This window comes from Canis aureus, chromosome 26 (assembly GCF_053574225.1).
Source record: "Canis aureus isolate CA01 chromosome 26, VMU_Caureus_v.1.0, whole genome shotgun sequence".
In the NCBI taxonomy this organism is placed as follows: Eukaryota; Metazoa; Chordata; class Mammalia; order Carnivora; family Canidae; genus Canis; species Canis aureus.
In genome coordinates this window covers 41,192,205-41,206,677 of record NC_135636.1, presented here as the reverse complement: position 1 = coordinate 41,206,677, position 14,473 = coordinate 41,192,205, and the positions used below count along the sequence as shown (strand labels likewise).

The 14,473-nt window shown below is 42.3% G+C and overlaps 1 protein-coding gene across 4 annotated transcripts in view; it reads right to left on the bottom strand.

The window, feature by feature from the left end:
- ARFGEF2 (ARF guanine nucleotide exchange factor 2) overlaps positions 1-14,473 on the bottom strand; it is a 99,036-nt gene that overhangs the window by 46,338 nt on the left and 38,225 nt on the right. For all 4 annotated transcript variants that reach the window (XM_077873500.1, XM_077873502.1, XM_077873501.1 and 1 more), the window contains exons 12-21: positions 14,175-14,314; positions 12,189-12,297; positions 11,333-11,516; positions 9,013-9,124; positions 8,289-8,494; positions 5,224-5,308; positions 4,950-5,121; positions 4,175-4,326; positions 2,696-2,824; positions 1,451-1,609 (exon numbers count right to left, since the gene is read on the bottom strand). In XM_077873500.1, coding sequence (XP_077729626.1) covers positions 1,451-1,609; positions 2,696-2,824; positions 4,175-4,326; positions 4,950-5,121; positions 5,224-5,308; positions 8,289-8,494; positions 9,013-9,124; positions 11,333-11,516; positions 12,189-12,297; positions 14,175-14,314 — 1,448 coding nt within the window. The remainder of the gene's footprint in view (positions 1-1,450; positions 1,610-2,695; positions 2,825-4,174; positions 4,327-4,949; positions 5,122-5,223; positions 5,309-8,288; positions 8,495-9,012; positions 9,125-11,332; positions 11,517-12,188; positions 12,298-14,174; positions 14,315-14,473) is intronic.

Here is a 14,473-nt window from a genome sequence, read left to right as displayed (position 1 = left end):
CATGCCCATGCTGTCATGGGACTAAGGAACCCGCATCCCACACCAGACCCCAGCAGTCCAGCTCTGGGCCTTTCTCCTTAAGAACTTGACCCCATGGGGGAAGAGGCAGCCATTTCCCCTCTAGGCATGCACGGTCCCCACTACTCTGCACACACTCACCTCTACTCTTTCAGTTTTCTCTCTAAAGCAAGAAGAAATATATGTGTAGACACCAGAGAAATCAGGTAATGTAATTGAAGGGGAAAAAAAAGCAGAACTAAATCACCTGCATAGTTCTATTACTCAGGATGTTAACATTTTTTTTTATCCGTTCAAGTCTCATTCTCTGTGTAAGTTCAGAATGAATTTTTACTTCATATACTGTGACTACCTTTCCACAATCCAAGATCATTTTTATAACATCTTTAATTTTTTTCTCTAAAGTCTTTCTCAAAAACCAAAAAAAAAAAAAAAAAAACCCAAATAAGAAAAAAAGTCTTTCTCAATCCATAGGTCCCTATTCCATTTATTTCTTGTCATTTATTTGGTGAAGAGTCTGGTCATTCACTTGGGTGTGGTGCCGGCGGAGTGGGGTGGCTTTCATCTCATAGAGTTTATAAACTGCATTCTCATGATACCATTTAAAAGCATGTGCTTCAAAGAAAAAAAAAAAAAAAAAAAAAAAAGCATGTGCTTCTGTCCCCTAGATTCCCTATAAATTTGCAGCACAGGCTTGAACTGATTCAAGTTTGAGTTTGTGGCAGAAACATCTCATAGGTGGTACTGGGGTTCCACTGGGGAACACATATGTCTGGCTGTCCCTCCTTTCAGCAACATTATTTCAAATACCCTAAGGAATGGTGTACCACACTTTTTTTTTTTTTTTTTTAAAAAGAACAATCCCTCATTGCTGGGACATCTAGGCTGTTTCTAATTAAATCTTTTCCCTAGAACAACTAAAATTTCAATGAATGACTTTTTGAACACATTTATACACATAATTATCCTAGGTGAGAACCTTAGAATACTGTGTAAATAGAAACATAAACCCACCAGCAATCTCCTTAGTGGCTTACTGTAAATGTTGAAAATTTCTCTTTAGATTCAACTAGGAGAGAGATCAGGCTCCCAGCTTTTTCTAAATCTATGTGGTGGCATTACGAGCCCCCAGGAGGTGCATCAGGGCTCAGGTTGATGTGCTCCCATGAAAACAAAGCTGCAGAAGTGCACTGTGTGAACATGAGCTGCTGGGGATGGGGTCGCTCTGTGAGGTGGTGCATCTGAACATACCCACCACAGTCCCAGAACCTGACTTTCAGATTTGTGAGGACTTGTGGATAAAGGAAAACCCAGAGTTAAAGCTAGGCTTGACTCAAGTAACTGACCAAAGAGAGCAGATGGACACTGAGTCACAGGAATACTGGAGTCCTCCTAAGAAAAGGCATTTACCAGGCTTTCAAAGGAAACACACCTCATGCCAGGAATTCCCAAGGTAGTTGCCATCGGTGTGAGCCACTGTAATGAGCGTCTTTATGGTGTCGATGTTTTTCTGCTTCATTTCTGTGATGCTGGAGCTGGCCGTCAGCAGGGAGAAGCGAGCAAGAGCCTGAACATAGGCATCTCGCTCCAGCTGCAACAGAACCCAAACAAGAGAGCACGCTGAGATTCCACCCTTAGCATGACCGTTTGCATATCTATGGGACTGTGTGTGCACTGGGCTCTGGACATCTGTACACACATCACCTAACAGGCTTCACACACATCAACACACCAGTGATTCCGTGCTGGTATCCTCCTGCTACTGGAACATCCCTATACACTACATGGGTGAGAGCCGGCTCGCTCCTTTGCAGCTGACCTCAAACTTAAATTCTGGGTTCTATTCCCTCTGGAGGGAGTAGCAGAGGAATCTGTTGAATGCTAAGATTGCACACCCCCCCCCCCCCCCCCCCCCCCCCCCCCGCCAAACACACACACTCGAATTTCTGCAACAATCTTGCAAGGTAGGCTTATTTTCTGAATTCTGTAAATGAGACCAAGGGTGTCTTAGAGGGGAGTTAGCTGGCCCAATGTCACGTGGCTAGAGAAGTAGCAGGGTTGGGTTCTGCAACCCAGGGCGTCTGATGTCAAAGCCTATGGTCTTGGTACAGAAGAAAAAGTCTAACTGTAAAATGAACAAGAATAGAAGATCTGAGTTTTTCAAAATAAATGGGTGCAAATTCTTAGGAAGTGGTGCATAGGACCAACAGCCTCCTAATTTCCTAAGAATCTGAGAATTCTATTTTGTTTAGTTGCTTGAGTTTTTCAAGATTCAAAAGTCTACAGACATACTCATTTTGCAATATATGGTTTCTCCCAGAAAAGACGTGGAAATAAAGGAAATTATAACAAAAGGTGATCTTAAAAGGAAAAGTAGTATCTTAGCACTCGGGCAGGCAAATTAAGCAGATGGATAGGAAGTCTGTTTTGCCAAATCCAATCAAATAGCTTAGACCTCACCTACCCACTAAAGGAGGTTACAGTTCAAATCTCCAATTTTCCCCCTAATGAGGCTATTGTTAGGCACAAATATGTAGTCTTCCTCTTAGCAGGCAAGAGTAGATATTTTGCTGAGACTTTTTGGCTAATTGGAAATGTCTAATAGTTTTTAAATTTTGCCAAATCTGAAAGAACACAGACTACCAGCATCTCTGGAGCCTCACTGACGTCCACTCACCTGCATTCCAAAGATGCAGGCAATCCGGATTGCACATCGGATGCCCTCCAAACACAGGGAGGCCACCTCTGTATCATCACAGTTCTGCAGTCCGATGCTGTAGGCTGCCAACAGCGGCGTCCAGACCAACTGGAAGGAAGCAAGGTTTCAATAATGTCTAGAATTTTAACATGGAAAGAGCACTGAGAGGGCATACTGTTAGTTATGAGCACAGCCAGGATGCCAAGTTCACTGTTATTTTGATTTCAATCTACTCCATTCACAATATAAAATAGTTCTTCCGGGGGATCCCTGGGTGGCTCAGCGGTTTAGTGCCTGCCTTTGGCCCAGGGCATGATCCTGGAGTCCTGGGATTGAGTCCTGCATCAGGCTCCCTGCATGGAGCCTGCTTCTCCCTCTGCCTGTGTCTCTGCCTCTATCATGAAAAAATAAATAAAATCTTTAAAAATAAATAAGTTAATTCTTCCTAGATTATGGTCAAATATATCACTATAAATATGCTCCTAGGCATAGTTTTTAAAAATTTAGCTCAATACAAAAGGAAGGTAGATAGATACGTGGCTAGTGCCACCACTACATCCCCCTGGGCTCATGGCAGACATTACTCATCAACTAGAGAGCCCACTCCCTCCTGAGTCTATTCAGGGTATGAAAATTCTTCTTAAAAAAAAAAAAGAAAAAGAAAAGAAAATTCTTTGCACAGTGCAGCAGGCAGCTGTTGCCAATCAGAGATTGGCACATAAAACCTACATGCAATTTATAGTCTATAAACTTAGTTTATTGAAAGGTTCCTAATTAAAATTATTTAGACTTTACTTTTCCTCCAATTTTCCTGTGAATTCCCTGGAAATAAAGGTTCACAAAAATCTAGAAATTATTAACTAACAGGATACTGACAGGATATTTATAGTAATAAAAACACCTTAGAGAAAAATTATGTGCTGTGTTTATTAAGCCTGTGTCTTTTCTAGACATTTTAAAAATAGACTTCAGGATACTGTCTTTTACTTCCAATTAATTTCATCTGGTAAACTAATAACCCTGAGGCCAGAGGTGAAAGGTCAAAATAAAATAATCTCTTCTGCCTGAATGATTTTTAATTCATTCAATCCCCCAGCAGCCCCAACCACAATCCTGTGTTTGGCCCATTTTACAGGTGATAAACACAGAGAGAGAGAGAGAGACTGAATAAGCTGACCAAGATCACAGAGCTATAAAGTGGCAAAGGCAAGATTCAAACCAGCCATTCTGACTGTGGAGGCCACAGCAATCTAGCACTTATAGCTGCGGCTGGTACATCCTCTGTATCATCAAAGAGCTTTTGGGAAGGACTCACTTGAGTCACTATTCAGACAGAAGCACCCAGACCTGGCCTCTCCTCTCCCCTCCCTCTTCACTATGATAAAGTCACTGGTTAGCTTCTAGCTGGGCACCTGCAGAATCAGGACGAACCAGGTCCTCGTTTCTCAAGATACTCACTTTGAACATTGGCCGGACGTGGTCCAAGTGAGTGGCACTTGTGAATGGAGCTTTCGCATGGCTCACAGCCTCCATCAGAGCTTTTGCTGTTCTAGCCATCTGCTCCATCTCCAGGTTGTACAGCAGCCGTCTCTGTTTTTCACTAGCTACGCCTACAAAGAAATGAGAGTCTAACAGCAGCCACTGGCACCCACTGAGTGCTCGCTATGGGCTAGGCACAGTTTTAAAAGATTTATGATCAAGTCACAAATCCTCCTGAGGTCCTCTATGAGTGTGTTCCAAATATGACCATTTTACTGAAGAAAAAATATGGCACAGAGAGGCTCAGCACCTTGCCCAGGGACATATCGCCAGTAAGTAGTGGAGGTGGGACATGCCCGCATCCAGTGTGGCTCTACAGCTTGTGCTCTAAATCTCTGCACTCTGCTGAAACCAATAGTGCCACAGGGCCTTCCCTTACAGAATTCTCATCAAGGTTGGCACTATCACCACTGCCATTAAAGCAGTCTTAAGGAATATTTTGTGGGGATAATTTAGCTCTTAGATTACTCCTTTTTTTTTTGATTACTCATTTTAAATTCCTTCTTGTAGCTAATCACAAATCTAGCAAGAAGATGGTTATAATTATGAGAGAATCAACATAATCACAATAATTTAAACACATTTACTATTCAGGTATCTAGTTACGCAAATTAAATTTATCATTGGGGGACTTAATCATGCAATCTGATACCCTTGAAAATTAGAATGGAAATAATTTGTCATTAGACCTTACTCTGCTTAGTAGATTTGGTTGCGATCGTATGTTCTTTTGTTTCTTTCATGGCAATTTTCTTGCCTTCTATTTCTTCATAGATGCTTGAGAGATATTCTTCTGGTAGATCTTTACTATCATTGATACCCCGATTCATTTTAATGTATTGTTCTTTCGTCATTTTATTTTTTACCTGAAATTTTAAAAAATTAAAAACCATTTAGAAAACATCTAATGGCCCCCAAAAAACTCCTTATTTACCCACTACAATATATAATTTGTTCAAATATTTTACCTGAGGGCTGTGCAAGTCTGTGGTTAGCATGATAATTGAATATGCTAAGACATACGCAGTGTCAGCACTAGCAAACAGGGTTTGCCTGGAAGAGAAGGTTCCAGATGTAAGAACATGCAGAGAAACAGCTATAATGGAGACACGATTCACTGAACACAGACCAATTGTTCCACGTGATGCCAAACTAGTCAAGAGTATTCATGCTTTCACCATCATCGAATAATAACTAATGACCCTGAGTGTAGAAAAAGCTAATTAAGAAATCATGTCAGGTTTTAAGTTTCTCTGATAAAGCAGTTTTAAGGGTTTTTTTTTTTTTTTTTTTTTTTTTTTTTTTTTTAATTTATGATAGTCGCACAGAGAGAGAGAGAGAGAGAGAGAGAGGCAGAGACACAGGCAGAGGGAGAAGCAGGCTCCATGCACCGGGAGCCTGACGTGGGATTCGATCCCAGGTCTCCAGGATCGCGCCCTGGGCCAAAGGCAGGCGCTAAACTGCTGCGCCACCCAGGGATCCCAGTTTTAAGGGTTTCTTGGGGGAAGATTTTATTTACTCAGTTAAAAGTCAGTGAGAGAGAGGGAACATGAGTGGGGTTGGGGGGTGGGAGGGTGGGGGGGGCAGGGATCAGATTTCCCACTGAGCAGGGAGCCTGACGTGGGACTCAATCCCAGGACCCTGAGATCATGACCTGAGCTTAAGGCAGCTGCTTAATTGAGCCATTCAGGTGCCCCTTAAGTTTTTTTTTTTTTTAAGTCAAGTTTTAAAAAAGATTCTTAAGGTACAGCCAGACCATGGATTAGTGTGTGGCAAGCGAGGCACTCAGAGCACAAAAATGCCCCAAGGCCCACACTCCAACCTGGAGAGTGAGGCCCCCTTAGAGTTTGCACAGCTCTGCCTCAGCTGCTTCACACTGGTTATGTTTCTGAGAACATCTACTTTGTACTGGGCACTGGGGAGAAAAAGGATGAAAACTCCTGTTCAGGGGCACCTGGCTGGCTCACTCCGTAGAGCATGTGACTCTTGATCTTGCAGGTGTAGGTTCAAGCCCCACACTGGGTGCAGAGATTACTTAAAAAAAAAATCTTAAAAAAAAAAAAAAAGAAAGAAAAGAAAACCGCTATTCAGTTATTACTTACAGCTTACATTACCCACTATAATGCTGAACAGCAGAAATTTGAAAAAAATATTCATGTTTTTCTACATAATATGCTGGTGAAGTCAAACTTTTTTTGCTTTAGGCAAGAAAAGACAAAAATGTGTGGATGCGTGGCCTCAAAATAGGCGAGGCTAAAGCTATAAAAATTAGTCTGTCCAAATTGTCCCCAAAAGGAGAGGGAGAAACTCTGAAGAACATAACAAGAAGTCTGCATACAACTTGAAGCAATCTAACATGTTTAGCCACTGAAAGAAACGGACCAAGGGTCCCCAGATCCACACAAGAGAGATGTCCAAAGTAAGTAATATCTTGGGGCGTCTGGGTGGCTCAGTTGGTTGAGCGTCTACCTTTGGCTCAGGCCATATTCCTGAGGTCTGGGGATCTAGCCCCAAGTCAGGCTCCCTGCTCGGTGGGGAGTCTGCTTCTCCCTCTCCCTCTGCCTTTCCCTCTGCTTGTATTCTCTCTCACTCTCTCAAATAAATTTTAAAAATCTAAAGAAAAAAAAGAAAAAGAAAAAAGTAACATCTCTGCCTTCTCGGGAAATTCTTCTTCTTTTTTTTAAAAGATTTTATTTATTTGTTCATGAGAGACAGAGAGAGAGAGAGAAACAGAGACACAGACAGGGGGAGAAGCAGGCTCCATGTAGGGGGCCCAATGTGGGACTCAATCCCGGGACTCCAGGATCTCACCCTGAGCTGAAGGCAGACGCTTAACCCCTAGCCACCCAGGCATCCCATTCTCGGGAAATTCTAATGTCCACTGGGTTAAAATGACCAGATGCTGCCTCTGTTTTCCATGCATCTAATGGAAACAGCTCACTGTACACTTGGGAGGATTAAAAGCAATTAATATGAATATCAAGTTGACCTGAGAGCAAACTGTTATCAAAAGGTCTCTATTGAACAATTTCTACATCATGTTCACAGCATATTCAGACATTTTTCACTTCAAGCTCAGGGGAAAGAGTGTGAGCTTTTTAGTTAGACAATCCATTTTCAATCCTCCTCTGCTACTTACCAGCTGATTAACTCTGGACAGGTTGCTAAATCTCCCAGAGCTTCAGTTTCCTCTCTAATAACTAGAGACACTACTCCCAGGCTTACCATTAATTAAATGAAATGTATATAAAACTGATGACATGGCTGACATATAGGAAATGTGTTTGTTTTAAAAAATTTATTTGAGAGATAGAGACAGACCATGTGCATGCATGTGTTTGTACACATGGGGGACAAGGAGCAGAGGGAAAAAGAATCTTAAGCAGATTTTCCCACTGAGCACAATCTGACATGGCGCTCGATCTCACGACCCTGAGATCATGACTTGAGGTGAAACCAAGAGTCGGACACTCAACCAACTATACCAACCCAGGTGCCGCAGGAGATATTTAATAAAGGTTAGCTCTCTTTTTTTAATTTCCACTTTCTACGAAAACATGTACTACCCACCCAAAGAGGAGCCAAGATAAAATCATGTACTTAGGTGGGTTTTATTAGTTATGTGTTCATTTTTGTAACCTGCTCATCAGTACATAACCAAAGAAAAACCCAAATCCTTGAGATCTACCCTATATATTAAATCAAGGAGTTGTTCTGAATTAGGAAGAGGTGCCCAAAGGCCTCCCCTCAACTCACAATATTACTCTTATCAAAATTAACAGCGCAGGCTCTAGCTATATGAACGTGGGCAAGTTACTCAGCTTCTCTGGTCCTCAATCTCCGTGGAACAAAAAGAGAATCTGTGAAGTCTTACGTGAGATAATCCCTCAGCACAGTGTCTGGCACATGGAAACAAACTTTAGTTGTTTGGCACAGATTTAGGAAGATTAAACTCAACTCCCAACCAAACTAAGATCAGTGCTCTGAGACAGGCAAAAAAATAACATGGAAGGAACTTAAACACAGCGCTCACCCCTGGTTGCACTCTATGTATCTCGCAGCAAATTTCTCCATTAATCGATCAATCTTCTGGGCTTCCCCAGGTAGGCGGAAACCTTCTAGAAACGTCCGCAGGGCTGAGACAAATTCCTTTTCACAGAAGTCAAGTTGGTCCACGTAGGCATACATCACTTCCTTGTTGAACCTTGTGCTGTCTCCCAGAAAATCACCTACTTGGGTCTGAAACATACACACCCACTCACATCTGGCAACTGTGATATGTGAACCCACAGCAAACACACACTTCAGGCAGAGTAGGCAGGCAGAATGCTCTGCTCTCAACACCCAGAACATGCTGGCCTACTGGAAAAGCTAGGTGACTCCCCACCTGCCCGCCCACCCATCCATTCCAGGGTTAGTCTATCCTGTCTCGGACGAAGAAGGACGAGTAGGCACAAGAGACTTAAAGATGAAAGAATGATGGTACACACTCAGGAGGGAGGTTAACTTCAGACAGGCAGCCAGAAGTTTCTAGTAGTCAGGGGACACTTCTAGTTCTAACGCCGTCTACCAAGTACACACCCTCCCATTGGGAAGCTTTTTGTGATGCTGGCCGAAGGAAGAAGTAGGACTGGTGTAAACAGGGGTGTGGACAATAGCCACTGCGCTCAGGGTCAGCCACGCTCTAGGCTAAAGCTAGGCAGGTCTCAGAATCACCTGATCAAACTGACACACAAGCGTCCAAGCCCCAGTCTTACAGAATCAAGGCGCTCCTCCTGGTGCAGGAATTGGGCAATGTCTTCAACTGACGTTCCTAGCATGCCCTGCTCCTGGAGAAACTGGATGCCTCTCTTGGGTTTCTTGTTGAAACTGTTATAAGAAGAGACAGGACACGGGTTACGTATTTCAAAATCGGGAGGATAAAAAAAAGCAGGCATTTGAAGCATAAACAAATCATTGCCTATCACCTCAGGAAGGTCCTGCGTGTCCTGGTGGCTTCTCTGAATTTCACCTTTAATTTCTGACCTAGCTATATAGCAGAGTCTGATGGCTGTCACTCAACATCTGTTCTCCTCTTCTCCAATAGTAAGAACCCTCGATGTTTAGTCAGGCACACCACTACCTGGAATAAAAACTACATTTTTCTGCCTCTCTTAAACAAAGTATGACCATGTGATAACGTTCTGGTCTATGATCTAAGAGCAGAAGTGGTATGAATACCTCTAGGAAGGATCCTTAAACAAAGCTGGCTTGGCTGGGAGGTATACTTTTTCAGTATCCCCTTTATTCCCTAATATATGTGTGATGGCTGGTGCTCTAGCAGTCACCCTAAACCATGAGGCAAAACAATGAAGGTGAAAATTGTGTTAAGGATAGCAAAGCAGAAGGGTGCCTGGGTGGCTCAGTTGGTTAAACATCTGACTCGATTTCAGCTCAGGTCTTGATCTCAGGGTTGTGAGATCGAGCCCCATGTCAGACGCTGTGCTGGGCATGGAGTCTGCTAAAAATTCTCTTTTTCTCTCTCCCTCTGCGCTTTCCCCCGCAAAAAAAGAAAAGAAAGAAAGGGATGATGAAAGAGAAAGAGTAAAAAAGCCAGGATCTCTGACATCTGTAAAGAGCCAATAGGCAGCTCTAGATTATCCACGTTGGGATTTCTCTCTCTCTCTTTCTTTCTTTCTTTCTTTCTTTACTTTATCTATCTATCTATCTATCTATCTATCTATCTATCTATCTATCTATTTATGATAGTCAGAGAGAGAGAGAGAGAGAGAGGCAGAGACATAGGCAGAGGGAGAAGCAGGCTCCATGCACCGGGAGCCCGACGTGGGATTTGATCCCGGGTCTCCAGGATCGCGCCCTGAGCCAAAGGCAGGCGCTAAACCGCTGCACCACCCAGGGATCCCTTCGTTGGGATTTCTTTTGACAGTGTGTAAGTACTGTTTGTATTTCCTGTTAAAGGTAGGCATACTTCACTATGGATAAACTCAACCTCCTATTTACCAAGCCCTGCGCTGGAGAATGCTATTTATGCATCAGCATAGACTGGGGCAAGGGCTGTGCAGGAAGGACATGGATCAGGTGCAAGCAAGAGCAGCTTGGCACCTGTGAAGACAGGCGGCTACAGAAGGCCTCCTTGAGGAAGAGAGGTTTTGCCAAGCCTGAGGGAGGAAAAAAGACCCAGGAGTATTCCGAGCAGAGGGCACAATGGTGAGAAGAGCTCAAGGTGTTCAAGGGACTGAAGCACATCGTGTGACTCCAGTACTGGCAGGAGATGTCAGTCGGGGTGATCAGGCCCTGATGAGGAGAGGGAAATCTGGAATGATTTTAGGTGGAGGAGTGATAACTGATTTAGGTTTTGAGAAGACTAGCTGCTGTGGAGAGAACAGACTGGGTTGAAGTGGGGCTAGGGAGAATAGAAATGAGATCAACACTTCAATTAAAAAGCATTATAACATCAAGTTTTCAAACAAACTGAATTTACTAAGTTAACTAATCATTCAAAAGTTGGACAGGATATGAGACTGAGTTTATGTACTTTTCTGTGTGAAAGGCTGGAAAGAAACACATTAAGATTTACCAATGCTTATAATAATAATCATGCACTTATATGGGAAAACGTCTTTATTCTTGAGATACCCGGCTGAGGTATTATGATGGGTGTAATTTTTGAATGGTACAGACAAAAATATATACAGATAATGCTAATACGCAGAGTTAATTCTATGTTGAAACTGTTCATAAGATATAGTTAGAAAAAAATTACCAATGGTGATTTCCTCCAGGTAATAATTTTATGAGTGATTAAACATTCTTGCTTCATACTTTCCTTTATTTCCTAAATTAGTTTAATTTCTTGCATTAGGTAAAATAAAAATAAAAAGACCAGGCAGCAACTACACAAAGCTATTAAATTTCAATCTCAATCTGCCTTTCCCACTCTCTCACTCACTCCCTATGCCTGGCCCAGTCAGGCTTGGCTGCCAAGTACCAGCATGGCCTTCTGGAACAGGTTCCCAGTGAAGATGTGGCTTTGTCCAAGGCCCCAAGAGATCTGGCTGGAGTAGCAGTCATACTCACAGCTCGATGCCATGTTCGATAATCTCCTTTTGTTGCTTGATGACCTCAAACTGCTCTGGATCATCCTGGACAGCCATCTGGGTCCCTGAGGATACCGTGGACTCCATGGATGTCACACTGCTTCGTCTCGCCATGTCAAGGCCTCTCCCATCCCCCATTTCCTGATCGGTGGGCCTCTCCTGACCTGCAATGACATGAAACCAAAGGAAACCAAATAAACAGATGGGATACAGATATATCTGAGCTCAGGTCTGGCTCTATGGTTCCTTTTTCCAGACCTGTTAACAATATACTTTGTACTGTAAGAGTCATAAGTATGAAACTGTTATCACTCACGTAGTTTACTTAAAATTTTACTTTATTGTGGAATTTGATAAGCTAATTCTAAAAATCAAATGAAAGAACAGAAGTGCAAAAATCATGATACGTGAAGAACAGTGAAGAGGAAGACCTGCCCTAACAGGTATTGAACTCACTAAAGAACTCAAGGCATCTGAAAAGCATGGTATTGATACAAGAATGGACAAATCTATAGAATGGAATAGAAAATTCAGAAACAGACTTACACAGAGAAATCTGGTATATTGTAAAGATGGTGCTTCAAGGTGGTGAGGGAAGGAGAGATTACTAAAAAAAATCAGAATGACTGCCTCTCCATTTGGGAATATGACATTAGAGCATAACTCACATTATTTCTCCCAGATTGATTAATTTCTCCCAGATTGATTAAAAGGCAGAAGCGTTAAGGTCATCAGCAAACTAAAGCATTTTGCTAATTCTAAGACAGTGACACAAAGCCAACTTTCCCCAAGTGTCACGTTGTGAATGGAGGCGGTGGTGCAACAAGCCCTCTCACCAAGGCTGGTCTGGTGGTTGGGATTCACATATAGGTCTTTGCTCCATTCCACCATGCACTTGAGAATGGACACGAGGCACTCCAAACCTTTCTTCCTCAGACTGAGCTCCTAAAGGACAGAAGGGACATGGCACAGAGACTTAACAGATAAACTGAGTGCAGACATATACGAGACTCTCAGTGAATCCTGTGAAAATAAGAGATAGTCACTGACATTCAGTGCTCATATTAAGCATAGAACCCAAGGAAAAGTTAACAGGTGACCTAAGTATTTAGGGCTCATTGTAAAAATCCTGAAAATTTCTAATGCGGTTCATTACAAACACCCTAGTAGAAAAACAGGAGATATGTGCTTTCCTAAAATGAACAGTGTTATCTGGATTTTTTTTAAGTAAACCCTATGCCCAACATGGGGCTTGAATTCAGGACCCCGAAATCAAGAGTTGCATGCTCTACCTACTGAGCCAGCCAGGTGCCCCAAGTGTCATCTGCATTTGTAAAAGGAAGTAATCCATTGCTTGTATAATTCAAAAAACACTTAAGACACTTTCCTTTTTAAAAAAATCAATAGAGGGGGATCCCTGGGTGGCTCGGTGGTTTAGCGCCTGTCTTTGGTCCAGGGCACAATCCTGGAGCCCCAGGATCGAGTTCCGCATTGGGCTCCCGGCCTGGAGCCTGCTTCTCCCTCTGCCTGTGTCTCTGCCTCTCTCTCTCTATGTCTCTCATGAATCATTCAATCAATCAATCAATCAATCAATCTTTAAAAAAAATCAATAGATTGGAGCATCTGGGTGGCTCAGGTCATGAAATCAGGGTCACGAGATCGAGGCCCATGTCCGGCTTGGCACTCAGTACAGAGTCTGCTTAGGATTCTCTCTCTCTCCCTCCCTCTCTGCCTCTTTCCCACCTCACGTGCATGCGCACGCACACGTACACTCTCTGATAAATAAATACATAAAATCATAGGAAAAAAATTGCTTAAAATAAATAAAATTTAAAAATCAATAGGGTCTAAACCGGTGACCCTCCCCACCCAAGGAGAAAAGAATTTTACATCATGCAACAAATGAGTAATTCTGGACACATTCTTACTCTTCAAACACTCACAAATGCATTTATTTTAAGGCTTACTCTGCAAATAAAAAAAAATGCTGATTTTTTTAAAAGTAGCATTTCTTAAAAAATTGAATGTGAATCACAGATAACCTAAAGAAATGTAACTATTTTAAGACTCAAAATACCATCTACGGAGGTACAGATCTCTCTGTCAATCTGACAACTATGGAACTTCTAGGGAAAATGCCCACACACCAAAATTCTACACATAATTCCAGGCAGCTCCTAGATCTTCTGATCAGTTCCTTCAGAGACCTCAGGTTAAGACACTATTCTCTGCATGGGCATTCTAATGAGGCAATTGGATAAGAAGCAAATTCCTTTGCTTTACTAGAGCCTAGGATCGTGTTTTCATATAATCTTTGGAAAGGTGACTGCAAGTGAACTTACTTCCTCCAGGTCTCAGCTCAAATGTCACCTTCTCAGAGAGACTATCTTCATGACCCCATTAAAAATGACAGCACCCTCATTTCTAGCAGTCCTTTACCCCTACTTTATTCTTCTCTACAGCTTACTTCTACACTGTCTGCTTATAAATTAGTTATGACCATAGCAGTCGTGCACATTCATATGCATTGTTTTATTCACTGCTGTACCACAGCATCAAGGACAGAACTAGCCTGACACACAGAGGCGCACAATAAATGTTTACTGAAATGAATGCACTTTAATTTTTTTTTTTTTTTTCAAATAAAAATGGACCCTTAAAAAAATCCACTCTGGGTGTAGAGCCTAACATGAGGCCTGAACTCATGATCCTGATATCAAGATCTAAGCTGAGATTGAGTCAGACGCCTAACTGACTGAGCTACCCAAACACCCAGAAACCAATGCACTTTAAATATAAATGGGGGTTTTCAGTGTTTTTACCTGCAGAGGTGTCATTCCCAGCTCATGTCCACTTCTTCCCTGAGCGATTTTGGATAAATCATTTACGAGGCGCTCAAAAATGTTAGCAGCATTTAAATCACAGTCGTAGTTGACATAAATATCTACAACACACTGGGCATCTTGGAAAATAACACACAGATATTAGAAATTCTGATCCAACACACACAACAGTTACATTTTCTTACTAAATGAGATTCCCTTTTCAAAAATGCTTCCCAGTAAATCACTGACTCAGGTAGATACCTCCTTTAGGAAACATATGTCAGATGTACTTAAAG